Source organism: Syngnathus floridae, chromosome 9 (assembly GCF_059516105.1).
Source record: "Syngnathus floridae isolate MCC-2025c chromosome 9, RoL_Sflo_1.0, whole genome shotgun sequence".
In the NCBI taxonomy this organism is placed as follows: Eukaryota; Metazoa; Chordata; class Actinopteri; order Syngnathiformes; family Syngnathidae; genus Syngnathus; species Syngnathus floridae.
In genome coordinates this window covers 584,811-608,133 of record NC_142421.1, presented here as the reverse complement: position 1 = coordinate 608,133, position 23,323 = coordinate 584,811, and the positions used below count along the sequence as shown (strand labels likewise).

Here is a 23,323-nt window from a genome sequence, read left to right as displayed (position 1 = left end):
GTTAGCATCAAGCTAACCAAGCTTAGCATTCATCACATTTTCTTCACACACTGTGTCAAATCTGTATTGGGTGGTTCGCAATCACCAAAATAATTGAGCCGCTAAGCTTCAATCACTTTTTAGTATACATAATATATGCCTCTGAGTTTAGTTATATTTTCTGCCTACAAGTGTTGCTGTAAAGTTTGTGTTCAAATATCAGTTATATTGGAGTTATATGACTGCAACATTAATCTAGAATTGTTAGCATTGTATGTTAGCATTAAGCTCAGACAAAACTAAAACATCCGGGAGTTGCTAAAATACTTGTCGTACAGTGTGACTTTTGTAAATGAGAAATAATGACTTACTTGTTTGCTGTTCTTCTCAAGTATTCAGATCATAATGGCTGACGTAATTTTTGGAACTCCAAATGAACATATGGAATTTACAGTAGACCATTGAAAGGCAGGCAAATGCAACTCGTGCAGCCCCCTAAAAAAAATTACAAAAGGAAAATAGTTCATTTAATTTATTTTTACGTTATAAAAGCCTACAGTCATAGCATAATTGAAAAGAATGTGAAGAATTAAATAAAAACAGCTTGCACATAATGATTTCATGCTTGTAACAGACTTGAGCCTATATATGGTCTGCAGAAACGAGCTCTAAGAGTAATATGTTGTGTACATCCGAAACGTTCATCTCAGCCTCTTTTTACTCAGCTAAGTATCCTCACTGTTTTTCAAGTCAATCATCTTCAAATTGGTCTCTTGCTTCATGGCTCATTGGGGAGAACCCTTCCCCTATTTTTTCATAACTTATTTAGACAGAATTCTCAGGTCCATAATTACCCCACATGCAGCTCAAATGACCTCAGACCACCAATAGCCCGTACAGCCCAAACTCAATTTAACATACTAGGCTACAGAGGGTCAAAGATTTACAATTCGCTTCCACTATTTTTATGGGACTTTTCTCACCAATTTAAGAAGGCTCTGAAATCACTTATCTTAGACACTAAATACTTTCCATATGGTATGCTAAATGAACCTGGCTGGATCCATTCATTATTTTCTTTAGTTATAGTTTTGGTGTGCTTTTTCCCTATTGTTGTATGCCTTATCCCTGTTATTAATGTTTCTTTTTTCATCTGTATGACATGTATTAGGATGCATATTTCTCTATCCATTGAAATTTTACCTTAAATGTATTCATATTTCTGGAGAATGCTACTTTGCAAGCCCCTGGAGGGTTTTTTAGACATTCTTTTTCACATGTATTTAATCTATGTACATTTTAAATGTTTTTGTATGTGAAAATAAACAAACAAAAATAATTTAAAAATTAAGCAAAAGTATATAACATGTGAAATTAGATTAACATTACTTCTCTAAAACGCTTAAACGCTCAAACTCGGCCACAATATGTCAATAATAATAATCCAGCTGGTTATCAACACTTTTGTAGAAAAGCTGATACTACCTGCAGCCGTGGATATATGGTCTCCGTCATGCTGCCTTATTTTCATTAAAAAAACAGCACAAATTGTTTTATTTATTTTTGTTTTGTAGGTTAAAATGTTTTATATATTGTGCTCCAGAGTTAATGGGGCTAATTACTTTGAATTGAATATTATTTATTGCTGTTACTTAATATTATGTATGTTAATTATTATTTTATTGTATTTTTATAGCATAAAATGGCAGTTGGTCAAGAATGTTTAGCATTTAAATAATCATAATTTATCTTAATTTCAGGCAAAGTGATGCACATTGAATCTGTTCTGTTAAAAACTAAAAAACAATGTTATCAATAAAGTTATTCTTTATTGTAAGTTGATCTTTCTTTTTATTTATTTTTTGTTTTCTTTAATCATTAAAGAAACATTAAAGTTTAATGTTAATAAGGGTACAAGCTTGGGGGTGGCGCAAAATGTTTTCTTCTCCCTAGGGGGGGGCATCTCAGAAAATGATTGAGAAACACTGATCTCAACGCAGGCGCAGGGCAGGGCAGGGGTGGGCAGTTTCAACCAGATGCAGGCACATGACATAGCCGCAAACAAAAGACTGATGCTGGTTGTGTTAGTCTGTCGATGGTGCTTTCAATAATGCGTTAGCATCAAGCTAACCAAGCTTAGCATTCATCACATTTTCTTCACATACTGTGTCAAATCTGTATTGGGTGGTTCGCAGTCACCAGCATATTTGGGCCACTAAACATCAATCAATTTTTAGTATACATAATATATGCGCGTGAGTATTGTTATATTTTCTGCCTATAAGTGTTGCTGCAAAGTTTGTGATCAAATATTGGTGTTATATTGGAGTTATAACAACTGCAACATTGATCTATAATTGTTAGCATTGTATGTTAACATTAAGCTCAGACAAAACTAAAACATCTGGGAGATGCTAAAATACTTGTCGTAAAGTGTGACTTTTGTAAATGAGTGATAATGACTTACTTGTTTGCTGTTCTCAAGTATTCAGATCATAATGGCTGACGTAATTTTGGAACTCCAAATGAACACACATGGAGCATCCACTACACCATTGAAATGCAGGCAAATGCAACTGGCGCAGGCCCCTAAAAAAAAACAATACAAAACAAAAATAGTTCATTTTGTTTGTTTTTTACTTCATAAAAACCTACAGTAATAGCATAATTGAAAAGAATGTAAAGAATTACAGAAAGGGTTGTACATAATGATTTCATGCTTCAGTATAATACAAAGAGTTGAGCCACTAAACTTCAATCAGTTATTAGTATACATAATATACAGGACTGTCTCAGGAAATTAGAATATTGTGATGAAGTTCTTTATTTTCTGTAATGCAATTAAAGAAACAAAAATGTCGTACATTCTGGATTCATTACAAATCAACTGAAATATTGCAAGCCTTTCATTATTTTAATGTTGCTGATTATGGCATAGAGCTTAAGAAAACTCAAATATCCTTTGTCAAAATATTAGAATATCATGAAATAGTATACTAGTAAGGTAAAGCAATCAAAACTAAACCACGTTTTCCCTCCTGTGTTCTGACCAACAGCCGGGGGTAAAAAGAGCATAACCATCCGAGCCAACCCCCGATACAGTCCTCAGGCTCCCCAACAATAGCGGTAGCAGTTTGCATTATTTTATTGCAAAGTTTTTCCTTATTCAGATTTGTTTCAAGATTAGTTACAGTTAGACTTCACTTTAATGTTTAATGCAGTTATTGCAATTTTGTTGTTTTATCACAGTAGATTGGTTTATTTACATTTTAAAAACCAGTAGCCATTCATTTACAAATATAATTGCACTTTAGTTTACATATTTAAATGTTCAGATATTAAGATGTGACAGAGATTTTGCATGATTTGAAAGAGGCAAAATAATATGCTTACTCTTTCAAATATATTAATATAATCATTTGTTTCAGATGTAATTATTTTCTGAATAAAAATTAAATTTGGTGTTCAAAAAGTCATTTTTCAAACCTGAGTCTTGAAAAAGAGGGGGTCGTCTTGTAATCGGGGTCGTTTTATATTTGGGCCAATACAGTAATATGAAATTAGATTAACATTACTTCTCTAAAACGCTTAAACCCTCAAACTCGGCCACAATATGGCAATATTAATATTCCAGCTGGTTATCAACACTTTTGGGCAGTCAAAGACACTAGAATACTGTATGAACATCAATTGAAAACGAAGCAACACGGCACATAATATTTTCAAATAGACGAGATAAACACATTTTTCACGAGACATACTTTGAGGTTTGCCCATATTTAAGGGCAAGCCTATAAGTCATGCTATTACACACCATTTCCATACATTTGTAGAGCAGTTTAGAGGGAAAAAATCGTCAAGTATGGTAGGCCAAGCTACAAGCTAAAACTCCGTCGTGTTGCCCCGAATATGCTGTGTTAGCGCTAAACTACGCGCGAACGAGAACAATTACTACAATACTACCAATATTAGTACAATAGTCCATCGTATCATTTAATAAAGTCGTTTATTATTAAACTCTCCATATTATTACAATTGTTGGTAGTAGTTAACATCGTTCTTACCTCATACGTTTCAACGCAATTTAAAAAGGAGACAGCCGGCAATTGATTACACACACCTGCGCAATTCACAGTTAAACTCGGCCACAATATGGCAATATTAATATTCCAGCTGGTTAACACTTTTGGGCAGTCAAAGACACCAAAAATACTTTATTAACATCAACCAATTGAAAACGAAGCAACACGGCACATCATATTTTCAAATAAACGAGATAAACACATTTTTAACGAGACTTACCTTTAGGTTTGCCCATTTTCAGGGGCAAGTCTATAAACCATTCTAACAGTACACACCATTTCCACACATTTGTAGAGCAGTTTAGAGGGAAAAAATCGTGAAGGATGGTAGGCCAAGCTACGAGCTAAAACTCCGTCGTGGTGCTCCGAATGCTGTGTTAGCGCTAAGCTGCGCGCGAACGAGAACAATTACTACAATACTACCAATATTAGTACAATAGTTCATCACGTCATTTAATAAAGTTGTTTATTATTCAACTCTCCATATTATTACGATTGTTGGTAGTAGTTAATTTACAATACATCGTTCTTACCTCATGCTTTTCACCGCAATTTAGAATGGGGACAGCCGGCATGTGATTACACCTGCGCTAGTGCTGGCCGGTGAGTGAACGATTCGGAAGGAAAAGGAACGACTCTTTTCCTTTCATATATATAACTTCAACCAGTAAATGTCAGTAATGCCCATTGAACCTGGTGCTACCCAACCGTAAAACAAAACGAAGAAGAAAATTAGCCAATCAGCTGATCGACCGGGTGAGAGACTGTTGCCAACGAATCAGTGTGTAACTGTTGTATTATAGAAAGAAATGTGTTAATTAACCCAGCCAATTATCATATATAATAATTTTGGGGTAGTTGTATTGTTTAATGTGTACGGGTTATTTCCACTGGATACTATTAAAAAAAAAAAGAGGGCTTATCATTTTGTGTTTGTGTGTGGGGGGGATTCGTTGAGCGATTCGTTTGAACGAATCTTCTGAGTGAACTGATTCTAAAGATGCGTTCACCTAAAAGAACTGGAATGCACATCACTAACCTGCGCATTACGAAAGGCCCAACCTAGTATTCAGTTAATTACTGATTTAAATGAACCATATGAATAAAACAAACATGAAATTAAATAAAGTGGTCAAATAAAATACTAGATGGAAAAACTGATGCTGACTGATGCTCCTTTCTCTTCTTCTCCTCTTCTTGCACCTTCCTCTTTCTATCCGCTGCTCTTTTTCGTTCCTCCTCACGCCTCCTCCGATCGTCTTCCTGTTGGTGCTGAAGCTTCCGTTTCTCTTCCTCCCTCTTTCGCCTCTCCTCTTCCTGCTGCTCTTTTCTCCTTCGCTCCTCCTCCTCCAACCTCCTCCTCTCCTCAGAGTCTCGGACGGCTGCCTGGGCTGCCCTCTGTCTCCGCCTTTCCTCCTCCACCCGCTCCATCTCCTTTCTGCGAGTTTCTTCAAGCCGTCTCCTCTCCTCTGCCTCCTGCTCATGCTTCCTTAGGCGTTCTTCCTCCAGCCTCCTTCTCTCCTCCTCCCGCTTCAGTCGCTCCTCCTCTTTCCTTTTCCTTTCCTCCATCCTTTTATCCTCCTCCAGCTTCTTCCTCTGAGCCTCCAACTGCCTCCTCTCTTCCTCCAGTTTTCTCCTCTCTTCCTCCTGTCTCTGTCTCTCTATTTGCCTCCGGCGTTCCTCCTCCTCCCTTTTCTTCCTCTCCTCTTCTTCTCTGCGCTTGCGCTCCTCCTCCTGCTTTGCCCTGAGCTCTCGTTCGGCCTCCAACTTTGCTGCCTGGATGAGAGCCTGCCTTTCTTTCTCCTCCTCCTCCTCCCTTTGTCTGGCCTCACGTTCCTCCTGAAGTCTTCTTTGGCGCTCCTCTTCATCCCTCCTCAACTTCTCCTTCCACTGACGCTCCTTTTCTAGCTTGATAAGCCTGCAAAACAGATGAAAACACGAACGTGAAAATCGTAAAGCAGGTTCGATGGCGTTTCACTTGTGAAAACGTGTAAAAGACCTTTGAGCTTCCTCCTCCTGCCGCCTCCTCTCTTCTTCTAGTTTCCTCCTCTCCTCGTGCTCCTGCTTCTTTCGAATCAGCTCTTGCTTTTTGTCCTCTTTGATGCTTCGTAGGTTCTCGAGTGCTGCCTGCTGCATTTGCTGGCTCGCTTTTAGTTCCTGATGTAGATGAAAAACAGGGGGTGACTGGACTAACAAGTAAGGGGCTGAGCAAAAGGAGTAAAAGTAAAAATACATGTTAGACGAGTGAGGGTGGTGGGGTCAAAACATAAAAAATGGGGATAGCCAATGACACCAGCCGATAAAAGATATTCAAAGTTGAGAACAACAAGAAGAATGAAAACCTTCAGCAGGTAGAAGAGATTACGCAGGCAGGCCAGCAGTGAGACGACTGCCTCAAGCAAAGCGTCGTTAGCACCCACATGCTGCAAAGTTACAAGGAAGATGTGCAACAAGAGGACAGGAGGAAGATGCAGAAGAAACAAACAACAGTAAAACAACAATATTGCAAAATGACGCCACGCTGAGAGAGAAAGAAAGAGGCATCATGCCAGTGTGCACACCCAGTGAAAAATTGGAGGGAGGGAGGGGAAAGAAAGAAAGGACAAAAGAAAATCCCAAGTCATACTCTCCTTAAATACTGGCTGGGCGCTTTGCCCTCACCGCATCCACACCCGTCCGTCTCGTGTCGGCCGCTCATCACGTGCAAAGGTCGGCCGATTGTTGGCTCCCCCCCCCGGCCGGTATTCGACGTTTGGACTCATCCTCCGCCTCGTGCCACTGCAAAAAGAAAAACGGCACTCTGTTGCATGCGGTTCACTTCTGTGGACGTACTCATTACCTGTCTATTAAAGCTTGCTCCTATTTTAAGCTCCCTTTATTAATAGCGTATGCACACATGAATGTTTTTGTTTTCTTTTTATGTCTGTTCCTATATGAAGAATTCAATGCTTATAATTTCTTTGTTGTAAAGTGCTTTGAGCTGCATTTCTTGTATGAAAGGTGCTCTACAAATAAAGTTTTTTATTATTACCCTCTGGTCTCGCGGTCCTGTTCAGTCCCTCTCTGTGCAGGCACTCGTCCGATCCAGTGCCCCAGCAATCCTGAAAGGCAGACATATTGTGTCGGTTTTGGCAAGGGGAAAAATTCCACTAGCACCCCCCCAACCTAGACTAACGTAAGTTTGAATCAGGTAACTAGCGGCACGCACGGGCTGGCGCATGTCTCATACGGCCCTCCCGCATTGGAGCAATCCGGGTTATGAAATGTTTAACCCCTTACAAAAAGGGAGGGAGGGAGGGAGGGAGAGAGCGAGAGGAGATGAAAAGAGGCTTTGGTGCGCACTTAAGCGCAACCGGCCAGTTCCCCCTGAGTAGAGCTGGCTTGGCCCCGAGAGGAAAAAAAGAGGAAAACGTGACGTCACGGAGAGCGTCACAGAGAATCTCCATGTCCTCGACACCGTCGACGACACTGGGACCCAGTCTGGCAGACATTATACCCTGGTATTCCACAAAGGGCAAGGTATAGCCACGTTCCACCCTGAGTGCACCAGGCCATGCCGGTACTGCCGGGCGCGTTGGAGAAAGAGAGCGAGAGAGAGAGAGAGCGGGGGGGAAGGGAAGGGGGGAGGGAGGCAGGGGGTGTCTACTTTGCCGATTCATATCTAGAGGGTCACAGCAACCCAAATGCCCGTGCGTGCTACTAGTTACCCTATTCAAATAGACAGGGGTAGGGAAAGCACAAAAGAAAAACCAAAGTCATACTCCCCGAAACGCTGGCTGCATCTGCACCCATCAGTCTCGTGTGGGCCGCTCGTCACGGGCCAAGGTCCGGGTCTGCTCCGGCCGGTGTTGGACTCGTCTTCTGCCTCGCACAAGTGCATAAAGACAAACGGCACTCAGTTGCATGCGGCTCACTTCTGTCAACGTACTCATTACCTGCCCCCTCCCTGGTCTTGTGGGTGCAGCCCAGTCCCTCTCGGTGCAGGCTGGCCCTCGTCCCATCCGCCGCCCCGGCAACCCTGAACGGCAGACAAATAAGGAAATCAAATTAAAACTAACAAGTGTGTTGCATATTGGATTGCCATGTCACCACCACCTCTGGCCAGCCTTGGCCAGTCATGCATCAGGCTCCTCTTCAACACTTGGCGACTGCTTTCTTTGGGCAATTCCTTCCTTTGCACCCCGCTCACCAATCGCGGGTCTGGTGGCCACCGTCCACCGGCTCTTCGTTTCATACATCGTCTCTTCCACCTTGCAAGACAAGCACAAAAGTCTCGCTGCGCCGTCGCTTGCCGTCGCTTGCGCAGTCGCTTGCGCTTGCCGTCGCTGCGCGGTCGCTTGCGCTTGCCGTCGCTGCGCGGTCGCTTGCGCTTGCCGTCGCTGCGCGGTCGCTTGCGCTTGCCGTCGCTTGCGCAGTCGCTTGCGCTTGCCGTCGCTGCGCGGTCGCTTGCGCTTGCCGTCGCTGCGCGGTCGCTTGCGGTTGCCGTCGCTGCGCGTTTGACACTCAATGAGGGCTGCACAACATTTTGGAAAATCAATGATATGGCAGTATTGGGCCAGACCACTGCATTGAGGCAAGTTGTGCAAAATTCTTGGATGGAGGTTAACTATTTGATCGCAATGAGATCAGTTAGATGAGTTAACTTTAACTTACATCAATGACTTATCGTCTTAACTCATTACAAATAGGCAAGAAAGCATGTTTCATTTGAGACATGAAAAAAAAAAAATCTTTGCTGTCTTAAAGTGCATGTCAATAACCTAGACCACCATATGGCAGTTTTGCAATACACGTGCAGCCCTACACACATCACCATTGGTGTCCAAATGGCAGCCTCGGGGCAACTTGATCAACACACCACACGACTGAACACGACACTGCTTTGTAGCACGAAATATCAATGGCAACATTTCGTGATTGATTTCATGAATTTGCGTCAAAGAATTCTGAATTTGTTTCAGTATGGAGCCCTCAAGCAAACATTGGGACACCGCTGGTGTAATTTAAAAAAAATAAATAAATAAAAAATCCATTTCACACGTTGAAGCTGCGCCGGTCGACGCCTCCAGGGAAGCGGGTCTCCCTCAGAACTCGGCGACTTCAGAGCGATGCCACAGCGGTCCGTTCACCTCTGATCAGATCATGTCACATCCCGGTCGCCATCTGCAGAAACAGAAACAAATGTTAGAAACTCAAAGAGCACCCCAAGTTGTCGGTCACTTGCTTACTTGATCACAGCGGCTAACAACTATTGGTGAGCGTCGCCCGGTCGGATGGGGCCGTGCGTTGGACAGGCCATTGCTCCTTTGGACAGGCCATTGCGCCTTTGGACAGGCCATTGCGCCTTTGGACAGGCCATTGCGCCTTTGGACAGGCCATTGTGCCTTTGGATAGGCCATTGCGCCTTTTCATGTGGAATTATATACTTATTCCATTCGGCTCCTCTTGCAGCCTACAAAAACACAGACGGACATTAATTGTGTGCTGGGAAGCTAAAACTCGACAACCATTGTGTGTTGGGAAGCTGAAACTTGACAAAAACAGGTTTTCACCTGATTTAGGACTGCTCTTCCTCAGTGTCCTCAACATCACTGAAAGGGCTCCTTCAAGAGCCTCCTGCTTGCTTTGTATAGAAGGATGCTGGCTGGGCAGCCTGGTTTAGTGCTACAAAAGACAAGCAAATTATTGCAACAAAAATAGACATTGAGTAGAGTGCCAATGGCATGATTTTTTTACCAACAATTATACATACTAGGACTTTTACATTTGAAAAAAAATTATATTGTAGTAAATTACGATAATCTATCAAAATTATAGTTAATATTTTAATTTGATACATTCTAAGTAGTTTAACATTTGAAAAAATATATAATCATGACAAGAATTATTCAAGATTATAATTCATATTTTAATTTCATCATCTACAACTCACCTCACATTGGACAGATGATCCAGGTTGGCGGCGTGGCGTCCAAAACGGGAGAAAATAACCCGCGCAAATGTTTGTTGCGTAACGGAACGAGCGGGCGGGCGCCATCTTTGAATGGATTTGGTCCGATTTGGACATGACGTAACATATACGTTGCATTCACCAGCAGTTTGCATGACACGGAAATGGCACACGGATAATATAAAATAATTCAAAAATGGTTTAGTTGACTAGAGTCAAACTAACATTTCCTATAGTCAGACAAACGCGCGCTTATCGGCGGCGTCATTTACGAACCTTCTATAGACATACGAATGAAAAAATGCTGGCCAGCATTAGAAAAACAACCGCGAAAGACATTTAAAATACCACCAAAACGCGCAACGACGCGACGCGAAGTGGATTGTGGCGTGCCGTGCCGTGCCGAAACCTCAAGCACTCCCTAGACAGCGAAAATCCTGCAAGAAATAATAAATGGCATCGTAAGAAACTGCAAACATTTGCTCACGGGCTAAATGGCCTGCGGCCTACAATTTACCTCCAGGTGGACGTGACGTGGCCGAGTCACGAGTCCTGCGACAAACAAAACAAAACAAAACGGCTTGTGAGAAAAGGCAACAAAGCGTGCCAATCGTGCAACAAACACGGACGGCGTCCGTCGTGAAAAACGGCAGGAGACGACAAACATTTGCTAGCATGCTCGCTTACCTGAGAAACCGGCCGCCGCGCCGCCACGCGCTCGGTGGCACCTCCATATGATAACTCCCTTTGAGCGAGCACACCTGCCTTCAATTGACCTAAAGACCTGACGTCACATCCGTCGATTCAAATCTTCTTCTCCTGATCGTCCAACGGCGCTCGGCACACTGACGCCACCAGGTGGTCGCCTGTCATGGTGACTACTGTGGAAAGGGTTGCTTCGGACTATCCGTTGAAACTTTCAACACCGAACATGTTTGGATGGAGGATACCCTATCAATATGACCAAATCTCCTTTGGTTTCCGAGCAGGCTCTGGTCGACTGGTTAACGCCATTGCCTTCAATCAAATGAAAATATTTGTATCGAGAGTTCATCCTAAAATGAATTGTTCTTGCAGAAATTCTGCCGCCGTTGCAGTGCTCCCATGGACTCATTTTCAAGTCAGTTGCTAAGAAACACCACACCGTTGCACAGAGACAATTCTTGAGTCATATCAAATCAATGATTTTCAAACGGGTCCAAACAAGTTTTTCCCTCATGGCTACAAAGAGCTTTAGATCTTTTCGTTCACTGAAAACATTCGTTCTTTTGAACCCATCGTTCACTCACGAGCCAACACTACACTGCAGTTGTGATACACACACACACACACGCACACACACACACACACACACGCACACACACACACACACACACACACACACACACACACACACTCACAATGATACGACAAACACGATGACACGACTTTTCACGCACCTGCACTTAACGAGGGAATCTTGGGAAACATGTTGGAACGCGGCCCCGAGGACTAGAGCTTGACACCTGTGACCTTTGACCATGATATTTCCCTCATAAAGTGGCCTGTTATTAGGTACACTTGAAAAGGGCGGTGTACCTAATGGAGTGTCCGTGTGATTCCCTCGTTAAGTGCACCTGCGGGAAAACTTTTAGCTCCTGCGGAACGTGAAAGTGACCAAAAACTTTTCACGCAGGTGCGCTTAACGAGGGAATCACATGGACACTCCATTAGGTACACCGCCATTTTCAAGTGTACCTAATAAAGTGGCCACTTTATTATCTTGGAAAACATGTTGGAACGCGGTCCCGAGGACTAGAGCTTGACACCTGTGACCTTTGACCATGACATTTCCCTCATAAAGTGGCCTGTTATTAGGTACACTTGAAAAGGGCGGTGTACCTAATGGAGTGTCCAAATGACGTCATACATCAAACAGCCAATCAGGAGGTTAGGGTGAGTGAACCGATTCTAAAGATTCAGTTCACTTGAGAACTGGAATGCACATCACTAGTACAAAACAGTGCAGACGACCATTAGCTGCCAGGTTGAAATAGTCGACTGGTGAATGACACGGGCTCATGTTCGGGAAGAACTTGGTTCAAACCCAGGTGTGAGAACATACCCAAATGTGCTTTTACCGTGCAATTAACCCTTTATTTATTTATTCTTTTTTTTTTTTTTTTTTTACCTCGTGGAGTGTACCTATTGAAATGTCCATGAGGTGTACCTACACATATTGTCATATAACGCAGTAAACCAAATGCCAGATTTTTGTTTTCATGCCCCCAAAAATAAATACAAGGAATAAAACACCAGACAATATGTATATATATGTGATTTACATTGTTATATGAGTTGGTGTTCAATATTTTATTCCTTAGTCTAAAACCTTTTTTCAAAAACGGTCACTTTCATTTGCAAAAGAAGGCCACTTTATTAGGGAAATATATTGGTCAAAGGTCACAGGTGTCAAGCTCTAGTCCTTGGGGCTGCATTCCAACATGTTTTCCAAGATAATAAAGTGGCCACTTTATTAGGTACACTTGAAAATGGCGGTGTACCTAATGGAGTGTCCATGTGATTCCCTCGTTAAGCGCACCTGCGTGAAAAGTTTTTGGTCACTTTCACGTTCCGCAGGAGCTAAAACTTTTCACGCAGGTGCGCTTAACGAGGGAATCACACGGGCACTCCATTAGGTACACCGCCATTTTCAGGTGTACCTAAACACAGGCCATTTCATTAGGGAAAATTCATGAAAAGTGCCACACCCGCCCTCACCCCCACTTTCTGATTGGCTGTTTGATCTGTGACGTCACACGGACACTCCTTTAGGTACACCGCCATTTTCAGGTGTACCTAATAACAGGCCACTTGATTAGGGAAAAATCATGACCAAAGGTGAACTGAAAGTGAAAAGTGCCACACCCGCCCTCACCCCCACCTCCTGATTGGCTGGCTGATCTGTGACGTCACACGGACACTCCATTCGGTACACCACCATTTTCAGGTGTACCTAATGACTGCATTTTTTGTGCGTGTCAAGAATGTGTATTTGACTACTTGCTCTTTATTTGGGAGGGACACCAACACATATTACACAACGTAAAATATTGTCATGTAAAGCAGTTAACCAAATGTCAGATTTTTGTGTTCATACCTAAAAAATAAAAACAAGGAATAAAACACCAGACAAGTTTTAACAGGTTTTAATGTTTATTAAAATAATAATAATAAAAGTACATTTCAAACGAGCAACCTAATGTGAAATTGCAGTAGATATATTGGATAACAACATTGAGGCGTATATATGCATACACGTTATCTTAAGTGTCATAAAATCAAGATTACCCAAAGAGAAGCATCACCTCCCCGTATTTGCATAACGGCGCATCCCTTCATGCAATAAAGTTAGCCGTTAGCTTGGAGAAAACGCGCATGCATAAAAGAAGTGGTGTTTCAGTGAGTGGTTCTTTCTTTCCTTGGCAAATCGTAAATCGACATTCTGGCTTACATAGTTCACGCCAGGAGGAAGATGCGACTGATCCGTTGATGCACGGGAAGGAAGGAAATGAAGGAAGGAAGGAAGGAAGGAAGGCAGTTAACCCATTGCCTCGTTCGCGAACGGGAAAGTCACGATTCGTTCCCTCGCTGATCCGTTCTCGCGATGAACTGGAAATGCAAATCATTCGTTTACTCACGGATTCGTTCGTTGGTGAACGGGAAATGCAATTCACGACTTGTTGGTGGACGGGAAGTGACGTCATTTTCTTCTTCGTTTTGTTTTACGGCAAGGTGGCACCAGCTTCAATGCGCATTACCGCCACTTACTGGTTGAAGTCATATGAACTGAAAAAATTATTTTAGGAAATGATTTGTTCACTCTAGTTCACTGGGAAAAAAAAATCGTTCTTTTGAACGAATCGCTCACTCACGAGCCAACACTATTTTGTACTTACCCAACGCGCGCTGAACGAAATATTGAACGGATAGGGATGACTAGAAGTGAAAGCAAAGTGGCGGCCGAGCTCGCCTCGTGTGGCGAGTGGCTCCGTCGCCGCGCCCGCACACCTCCGGTAGAGGGTTCGACTCGCCACCCCTGCGACATATGCTAAGCATCAACGTACGAACGCTTGTTCGGCATCGAGCCCTTCCTTTTTATCTCGACTTTCCCTTTTATTGTTACTTCACAATCCACATGCAAGTGGCCTATTATCTGTTAGCTATTGTCTTTCTCCAAATGTTCATCCAAAAGTCAAACAGTGAATTAAGATTGGTGTGACAAAGGAAATTGCCTCTATGAAGCACACCTCGTTTTGTAAAAATGTTTTACACGCGTGCTGACGTTATGGGGTCTTCTGGAGAAGGCTCCATATCAAGTCCACCATCCTCTGGTCTCAAAGCCGGGAGTGCGCTTTCTTATGCAACACTGCTCGCTCTCCTGTCCATTGTGCTTCTCCTTTCTCACAGATCACATGTTGCCCTGTTACTGAACAAAGCGGGCATTAGCACGTTTCGCTGTCCACGCCGGAGCCCAGAGAGCAAGCACGCCGTGACCCAACGATGACACGCACTCGGTGAATGGGCAACATCAGAGAGCCATGCACCTTCCCAGACAGAAGAACTTCCTGGTACCGGCCACGAGGGTCTTTCTGGACCGCTGAGACCGGCGATTCACACACAGGTTACCAAGTCAGCTGTCCTGAAAGAAAGGGACGAGAAATAATATTTGGATTAGGAGCTTTGGAATCTTCACGACATGCTTACTCCGTAACTCAGATGATTAGGGATTCCTCAGGTGGCACAAAATTGAAAATGGGCACGATTGAGTGAAGGACATTGCCACGTGGACATTGTCTGCAATCATCGGGGTGCTGCAGCCTATCCCGGCTGAAAGAGAAAATCTGCTGAGATCGACTCTCCAGGTCACCACCACAAACTGACTGAGTCTAGCAAATGGTAAAGAAAACGAATTGCTGAATGCTCTCATTGGAGTTCTCGCATAAGTCCCCTTGTTACTGATTGGGAAACAAAACGGTTCAAGTTGTTGTCAATAATCGTCATCTTCTAATGTACGAATACGACGCTCCTGTTTGCTTCTCTCACCTTCCCTCTGCGGGCGACCCTGCGATGTTGAATCTGCACGAGGACATCGGTCCTGTCCAGGGCGGGACCGGCGCACTGTACCAAATCTGTCGGCCGTGGCCCGTTCTCCTGGTTTTCCCAAGAGGCGAGAGCTTTATTCGGACCGCTCCGGTATTTGGTTTTGGGGAAGGTGTGGGATCCGCTGTCAGCTGTGCTCCCCCAGCTGTGTTGTGACCACATAGGTTCAGTCTGCGTGGCCTGGCTGATAGTGGCCCTCTGCAGGCGGACGGAGATCCTCTGGGCCGAGCCGGTCATCAGGGTGATGCTTTTGGTAGGACGAGCTGATGTCATCACAGCGGGGAACTCAAACACCTCATCCTTGTCTGAAGCGAGCAAAATGGATGATTGGAATGCAACGGGAGCACTCGACACAGAAAGTAGAACTGACCGCTACAGGTGTCCAGTGCAGGGCTGCTGGGGAGCGAGCTGTGCGTCGTCATCAGTCTGTCGGGGCTCACGCACCCAAAGGAACCGGAGCGCAGCAGCTTCCTGCAAGCCAGAACCAGCAACTCCCGACATTGTTTATGGCAGTTGACGCCGCAGTCTGCAAAGTCCAAATGGAAATTCATCAAGTCCACTTCGGAAACAAAAAGGTGCTCCTTGCTTGGGAGATCTCAGGTGTCAGGTTTAACATAGGAGACAATCATGCAACAGGCCTTAGAAAGGACAGGTGTCATGAAACAAAAAGCTTATGGACAAGTGAGTATTGTCTAGTGGGAGTCCAAATACCGTCAGTGTTATTTCATTGTTCATACAGTGAACATCAACACACCAAAGTAGAATATGAAGATACAACATAACATCCGTACGTATATATCATTGTTGTTGTTGTTCGATCTATCATACCTTTACACTTGTAGCCCTGTTTGATGATGCCCCAGAGCTGCAGGAGAAGAGGAAGAAAAGAAGAGCAATGTAAGATTCATGGCGAGCAAAGGGCACGCAAACAATAAATGCTGACAGCTGGCCCTTCCTGACAATGCGGAGAAACCTTTTCCTTTCATTTGCATTTTCACGCGCTAAGACCAAGGAGATGCATGCAGCCAGCGCTAACGCTCAAGATCTACGTACAAATCCAGCGCAGTGTGCACAGAAGGTGGGCTTCAGATATGTCATTTCCTGGAAGTTATGCAAAAATCCCGGACCCATCTCACACTGGAGCAGCGGGTTCGCTCGAAGGAAATACGCAATCATCTCGTCTTTACTGATCAGGCCATCTCTGTGAGATGGACAAAAAGAAAGACGCCGTCTCGTTCAACTCACATGATTCAGTACGCTCGCTGCTGTTCGATACGCTTTGCAATGGGAAAAAAAGTCCACAATAATCGAATTGAATATATAGACATTTTGAATGGCACTCACTGATCTTTATCCAAAACACAGAAGGAGTCCAGGAAGGGAAAGTTAGCGGCAATATTTTCAAAGTCTTCTTGAGAAATAAAACCATCATGGTCGGGGTCATAGTTCCTGAACACTGACTGTGGGAAGATGAGAAAAGTCATGTTCCAGTCTAACGTCCATCTGCCAATGTGACAACCAGGACGCGCTGCACTCACATCCACCACTTTCCTGATGTGTTTGTTGACCACAGTGGGATCGGGTTTGGTCGGGACACCTGAGGCCCAGTCCAGCGGTACCAGCGGCTTGTTGGGAGTTGTGGGAGAGGTTGGCTGCAAAAGACACGTCACCGACTAGACCAGTTGGCTATCATGAAGATAAGAACGCTAACAATAACGACTCAAACAATCTTGGAAGAAGAAGAAGCATTTCTGGAGTTACCATTTGGATGATGGACACTCACTTACCAGTGATTTGGGATTCCGCGGTTCCCGGAGCAGTGACAATTCATAAATCTCATCCTCGGTGTAGTAAAGGTCTAAAGAAAGCTGAAGAGATTTCCCATTTGTTAAAGCCCCGCAGTAGGGTGGACACTGAAGCTATTCAATAGATTGGCACCGTGAGCAGGTAGATCAGGTCCATGTTGGGCTCCACTTGGGCCGCTGCGTTCTGCAATGTCACCAGCTCGTTGAAAGTCACGTAGAGCTGCTGCATCTTCACCAGGTTGACCTTGTCTTGCACCCAGTCAGGGAAGACCACATGCACTGCTATGAGGTCCTTCAGGTGCACACCCAGGATGGGGATTTTAAAGCCTTGGCACTCACTGAAGGCCTTGCGGTAGTACGAGTAGTTATTGTTGGAAGAGACCAGTTCGGTCATCTCGCGCCACATCTGCGTTTGGGTTCAGACAGTTTGCACAAACAACACATTGCAATTCTTCTCGCCATGGTCAATGTCACAACCTGTTGGCATTGTTGTTATTCTATTCATTGCTTTTATAGACTGACAATCAGCGGTGGCTGCTACTCGTTGTGGATGAGACTTTTCTCCCCCCCCCACCCCCCCCCCCCACTTTTCAGGTGTCTTCCGAAAGAAATAGAAGGATCAGGTTTGTGTTGACCTACCTTAACTACCTCCGCAGAGAGATACGATTGCGTCTCCTTCAGACGAGAAATGGAGCTGTGGCTCAGCCCTCCCACCACTGCCATTAAAGTGTTAAAGTTGTGCAACTGAAGAAGTTTCTGATGGGAAACAGTCATTTGTCTAAATGAGTGTGCGTGACTTGATGTGATGATGATGATGATGATGATGATGATGATGATGATGATGATGATGATGATGATGATGATGATGACGACGGTGATGGCACTGCACTGGAAATATTAAAACAACAACCTTTTGTGCGGCTTACCTGAGCCACATGGATGTATTTGGTGATAACCTCTGCCCTGGTTAGAGGTGTCAGCTTGCTTAACACCATAAGTTGGACCCACTGTGAAACGCCATTGAACAGAGTAATGGAGCGTTCCAGTGTTGGATTGTCCACCAGACAACCGTGGATCACATAGCTTTTGTAATCAGGGAACTGGGGACACAACAAAAGGATACGAAGGCAATGGATTACAATTGATCAAAGGTCATGAGTAATCCATAGTCATTCAGTCAATCTAAGAGGAATAATGTTGCTTTCAAACAAATGTACAATGGAACCTCCAGAGGCTAAAGTCATGCAATTTGGAGTCACACCAAAATGATGAGAAGCCTGCTCTGGACCAGAATGTCGCTCCGCCTGCATTCCAGAGGCTGTCAAACAAGAAGAAAGAAAATTGCGCCTACCGATATCCTCCGGATGGATTTAAACTCCAAAAAAGTCAGATGTTCCGCAAGCTCCATGGGTTCAAGGTGGTCAAACAACAGCGAAGCTTTCCCTTTCTTCACCTGCTTTTTACGCTGCGTCAACTTGCGCATCCAGTCGTACGAAGGACTGCGAGAACCATTGACAATGCTTAGAAATAAGAAGAAGAACGAATCCGTCCATCCGTTCGCCCCCCAAAAAAGCGTCGTTACTTACATGGTGGAAATGTCGATAAGTTTGAAATGCTCCTCGCAGCTGAGCCTTTCAGCAACTTCCCTGAACTCCTCCGTTATCCGAATCAGACCCAAGTCCAGGTTGAATTCTGCAGGGAATGTCCCTATCCAGTACCTGAACACAAAAAAGCATGGCACATCTGTCGTGAAATGGAAAAAAAAGGTCGGCTTGCAGGTTTATGAGGAAAATGCGAAGCGACGTATGACGGACGCGCCCATGTGACGGCGTTACCTCATTAAGTAACAAATCTTCAGTCTTGTTTTCTGGCAGTCATCAGTGCTGCAGTCGCGATACGTACAATTTTGTCAAGGAGCATTTTGGATTGGAAAACTTTGACTCAACGGTAACAAACAGCAACAGTACAAAGACATGCCATTTCTGCCATTTTGCGGAGTGCAAGTTGCCACTCTTCCTTCTCTTATTCATGGGGATATCTCATCAGAAGTTTTCCAGCCAGTTCTGAAGATGAAACATACCAGCGATGCATCAGCAGAAGCATGCGGGGAAGGTTGGCCTCGAGCTTGCCATTGTCGTCTGTGAACGAACAAACAAAATGACCATTTGACATTTGAAATACTGACAATGACATTCCAACATCCGTCAAACAAATAGGAATGGCAATAGCATGAAAATGGCTTCAACCGATGTACCAGCTTTGAATAGAAGTGCTCACCAAATGCATGGATGCATTCATTTAAGAGGGCATCAAGAGAAGCTGCCTTTCCCAGTGTTGACGATCCCATGTTGTTGAGTCCAAGAGTCAATCTTTTGCACCGCTCAAAGTATTCCTGAGAGACGAGAGAAACGGAACCGATCGATCTCTCATTATCTATCGGTCGTCGGCCACAAACGGAACTTTCTTTGCACCAAAAACATGCACGCTATACTTTGTAGCGTCATTTGAAACATCTGCCATGAAAGAGAATCCTTTTTCTCTTCAACTTGGGAATTCTGTCCAGCGTATACTGTAAATGGATATTTTTTTCTTTACATCCTATCAAGATGGCAATGAAAGCCAAACACCCAATATGGCTACTCTGAACACAGCTCTTCCTCCCAAACACTCATGACGGAGCTGGACATCTATTTATACGTACATAGGACAAGATGACGATTTCAATCTCAAAATCGATCCATGGCGGGATGGTTGCTCTTGGTTACGCAACACAGTTCTTAGGTTGACGGTTGGAATCCAAGCTCCGGCCTCCCGCACGTAGAAGTGCATTGGTGCATTTGATGTCGTCCGACATTTCGACATTCCAACATCGTGCAAAATCACAATTCCGATTGTCATGTTATGGTGACGGAAGACTGAATTGTGTGAATATGACTTCCCCGTATGAATCCTGCTGGCCACCTGGCCTTTTGGCTTGGCTCGGCCGGCCGGCCGGCCGGCATGTGCGACCCGAGTGGGGATAAGCGCTGTAGATAATAGACCAATGGAAATTGATTTGTATCAGGCAGTTCAACAAAAAGTCTCAGTTGCGCTTGCTTTTCTCCAACAAAGCTCTTTTTATTGAGTCACTCTACTCCACTTCAGAGTGTTAGTATTTGTCTGCACGTCCACAAATCACAGAAAAAAAGTCATTTACAGAAGTTCTGCTACGTAATAATCACGTCAGCCATGCAAGCATCTGTTTATTGTGACACTCACAGCAATATCAAATGACAGACGAATGAACACTGATATCTGAGGGCAATTGTTAAGTTTCCTTTCAAAACTTTATTTATGCTTATGGATTGATTGCTTGATCTTACTTTGAAAGATGAAGCTAACTCTTGCTGCTGATTAGATTTTTTCTTCTTCTTCTTCTGCTTTTATGGCTTGAGTGTACACGTTACAGTCAGCTGTGCCCTTTAGCATGACTTGTTATTTGCTGCTTTACAATGGGTCACTGTGTCCCTGCCTCTGGTTAGCAGATGCGTCATTGTGTGTGCGCGCTTGTGCGGCGCTCCGCTTGTAAGTACTGTATATACACTCACACATGCACATTCAGACAGCCACTCATAGCACTTGTGAAGGAGCAATCTATTTCAAGCAACAAGATTTAGCCATTTCTACAGCTTCAAAGTCACCATATTGCTACATTGGCTTGTCTTGAAAATGGGAAGAGTGGCTTTGTCATTGTCATGGCAACCCTGGATTGTCCATTTTAAATGTCAGTAAAATACGACGCTGGTTTCCCTTTTGTGCGCTTTGACAAATTTGCCACACAGTAAAATATTTCTCCACGAGTTATAATAATTCTAATCATATTGAAAAGAAACTTGCCTCTTTTACTTCCAACCATGTGCTTGTTAAATGGACTTATGATCAGATTATATTTACATGAGTGACTTGAAAACAAGTTTCAGTTTACAAGCACAGCCAAAGAGGATCCTTCGAGTAAACAATATGGTAACAGCTGCATAAGACAGCTCCAACACTACTCTGACTTGAGTAATCAAAGGAATCAAGGTCACACTTGCACAAATGGAAGACAAATGACAGTTTGAAATAGGTCTTACCCGCTGAAAAGAGTGCAGAGTGCCAGGAAAGCAGATATGAACTGGTGCAAGCTGTTGATGCTTATAGAGTGGAGAGAGGCAGAGAGGCAGAGAGGCAGAGAGGCAGAGAGACAGAGAGAGAGAGAGAGAGAGAGAGAGAGAGAGAGAGAGAGAGAGAGAGAGAGAGAGAGAGAGAGAGAGAGAGAGAGAGAGAGAGAGAGAGAGAGAGAGAGAGAGAGAGAGAGAGAGAGAGAGAGAGAGAGAGAGAGAGAGAGAGAGAGAGAGAGAGAGAGAGAGAGAGAGAGAGAAAGAGAGCACGCCACCATATGACCTCCTCCTCTTCCTCCTCCTCCTTGTTAGTAAACACAGCCAACCTAAGCAGCAGGACCACAGCAATGTCACCACACACACATACGTAAAGCACTGGAATTGTAAATATATATTCATTTATAAATCAAAGGGGTGCTTGGGAAATATCCAATGCTTTTTGTCATATTTGTCAAAACGGAATAGTACGCTCATGACTTCATCCGTGGGGAAACCAATCAGCCTTCTGTCCAGATCTTTCGCCTCTAATCGGAGTTTCACGATACCATTGTGCAAGTGTAGTACTAAAGACAGAAAGCATCATGAATGAGTGGTCAATCATTTGCCCTACACACGCACACACACTCATAGCCTGTTAACCTGGAGCGTCAGGAGCTTTGCTGAAACTACGGTGGAATATCTAACTGAATAAAAATAGCCATCCCAAATAGAAGAAGAGCGCCGAAAGCCCCGGGAGGCTCCGTTTTGCACTCCACTATCAGGCCACACATTGATCCAATCCAAGCCTTGAAAGGTTGCGGTCATAAATTGTGATGCTGTGCAAGTTACGCATCTATTGTCCCTTCTCCAGAGCCATGCTGTTCCATTGCATTTCCAGTAAATGTCCACCACAAGAAAAAGAACAAGAGTCTCCTGTTGCACAACACAAGCGTTCCGACACCATCCATATCTTATACGTGGTATCTTCTTTAAAGTTGGCCAATCTGGTTGAAAGTACAGCGTGTTCCTGCAGATGCTGTTCTTATGATGAGCACTTACCAGTATTTTGTATTGTAACACAATTTGGACAGCCAATGAAATCATTCCTAAATAATATTGCACGCTTTGAGCAGCACATTTGAATGAATTGCTTGTTCGTGGACCTTCGTCTCTGTACGAACGGGAATTTGAGGGCAAAACTGAATTTCGGGTGGCCACTCGTGATTTTGTGCCACCGACAGGAAGTGGAGAGAGTAAGTTGAAGCTATCCTCTTTTCCAATCCTCTCCTACGCCAAAGAGCTTTTTCAAATGCTTATCTTTCCTACTGACTCTAGCCTTTTATAAACTTGTCGAGGTCAAATAAAGACGGAGCTGAAGCCACACTGCACATACCTCATCGATGATGATGGCGGTGAAGCGTTTAAAGCATATCCACAACAAGGTTTGAGCCGCGAGGGTCAGAAGAGGCCATTGGCTCCGAATGGGAATATTTTCAATTTAGTCTGCGTCTACCTTTCCATGTGCCAGCAGCGGCCAGCCACACTGCTGCTCCACATTGGCTGATTCCTATTTGTAACTTGTTTGTCCAAATGGCTATTAGACTTCCTTCAATTGTTTGCCCAACTTAGTCGTTCGTCCTGCCTGCACGGGGCTAAATTTAGTGACTACGCAAGGTGGAGTGGAAAGCAGAGCAGGAAACGGACAAACCTAGTGAAACTATGCACGCTTGCTCATGCGCTCATGCGCTCGCTCCTTCGTCCGTCAATTTGCGACTGATTTAACAAGCACCGTCGTTCCAAATGAGCAAAACATTTTGAGTGAGTGAGTGAGTGAGTGAGTGAGTCATTCTCCCATCAGTTTATTATTGCGCTTGCTCACTTCCCAAACGGAGTGCTGATTGAATGTGTGCGTGTGTGTCTCCATTGTTCTGGATTGCTGCGAGAGGGTCAGCCCATCCCATATTCCTCTCTGATGACGTTGTTTGCATTGTTTTGTCTCTATGGGCTTCTAAAAATGTCTGCCTAAACAAAAACAGTGAGCGCACATCCTGCTGAAGCCTGGACAAAAAGAATACAAGCCCTAATTTTATTGTCTCACTTTTTCAAAGGGGGAGATTGGCACTCAGGGTCTGTGTGTGTGTGTGTGTGTGTGTGCGTGTGTGCGCGTGTGCGTGCATATACATAAGTTATATATTATATACGTATATATACGTACTATATATGCGTGTATATATATATAAAACATAT

The 23,323-nt window shown here is 43.9% G+C and overlaps 2 protein-coding genes across 19 annotated transcripts in view; both read right to left on the bottom strand.

Annotated features, from left to right (window-relative positions):
• LOC148392769 (uncharacterized) overlaps positions 1–10,978 on the bottom strand; it is a 110,595-nt gene extending 99,617 nt beyond the window's left edge. For 2 of the 12 annotated variants that reach the window (XM_088384876.1, XM_088384880.1), the window contains exons 1-13: positions 10,699–10,977; positions 10,529–10,563; positions 9,994–10,448; positions 9,614–9,725; positions 9,290–9,513; positions 7,997–9,224; positions 7,823–7,922; positions 7,093–7,162; positions 6,734–6,839; positions 6,061–6,218; positions 4,044–5,979; positions 2,447–2,568; positions 351–474 (exon numbers count right to left, since the gene is read on the bottom strand). In XM_088384876.1, the coding sequence (XP_088241002.1) occupies positions 5,181–5,979; positions 6,061–6,218; positions 6,734–6,839; positions 7,093–7,162; positions 7,823–7,853 (1,164 nt within the window). In that variant the 5' untranslated portion in view covers positions 7,854–7,922; positions 7,997–9,224; positions 9,290–9,513; ... (2 more) ...; positions 10,529–10,563; positions 10,699–10,977 and the 3' untranslated portion in view covers positions 351–474; positions 2,447–2,568; positions 4,044–5,180. The other 10 variants (XM_088384884.1, XM_088384881.1, XM_088384883.1 and 7 more) reach the window with 10 other exon arrangements.
• Positions 10,979–13,193: 2,215 nt separating this feature from the next.
• Positions 13,194–23,146, bottom strand: rasgrp3 (RAS guanyl releasing protein 3 (calcium and DAG-regulated)). Of its 7 annotated transcripts, none has more exons than XR_015860412.1 (19): positions 22,470–23,145; positions 21,071–21,423; positions 19,236–19,350; positions 18,997–19,096; positions 18,794–18,856; positions 18,545–18,676; positions 18,310–18,457; positions 17,885–18,058; positions 17,598–17,714; positions 17,092–17,364; positions 16,941–17,021; positions 16,692–16,805; positions 16,498–16,613; positions 16,207–16,354; positions 15,982–16,018; positions 15,524–15,679; positions 15,097–15,458; positions 14,598–14,692; positions 13,194–14,479 (listed from the first exon to the last, which is right to left on the bottom strand). XR_015860412.1 is itself a non-coding variant. In XM_088385139.1 (19 exons), the coding sequence occupies exons 3-19, from the start codon at positions 19,303–19,305 to the stop codon at positions 14,684–14,686; spliced, it is 2,010 nt and encodes a 669-aa protein (XP_088241265.1). In that variant the 5' UTR covers positions 19,306–19,350; positions 21,071–21,423; positions 22,470–23,146; the 3' UTR covers positions 13,194–14,683. The 7 variants fall into 7 exon arrangements, 4 of the variants coding, with proteins under 4 accessions (XP_088241265.1, XP_088241262.1, XP_088241263.1 ...); XR_015860410.1 differs by having other exon boundaries at positions 14,565–14,692; positions 22,470–23,144; XR_015860411.1 differs by having other exon boundaries at positions 13,194–14,473; positions 14,565–14,692; positions 22,470–23,144.
• Positions 23,147–23,323: the final 177 nt, after the last annotated feature.

Excerpts from the sequence above, each read along its gene's own strand:
- rasgrp3 (XM_088385137.1), bottom strand. The coding sequence starts at position 19,305 with ATGGGATCGTCAACACTGGGAAAGGCAGCTTCTCTTGATGCCCTCTTA. Across the intron at positions 19,097-19,235 it reads TGAATGCATCCATGCATTTG|ACGACAATGGCAAGCTCGAG; the intron begins GTGAGCACTTCT and ends GTTCGTTCACAG. Across the intron at positions 17,365-17,597 it reads TCTCTGCGGAGGTAGTTAAG|ATGTGGCGCGAGATGACCGA; the intron begins GTAGGTCAACAC and ends ACCCAAACGCAG.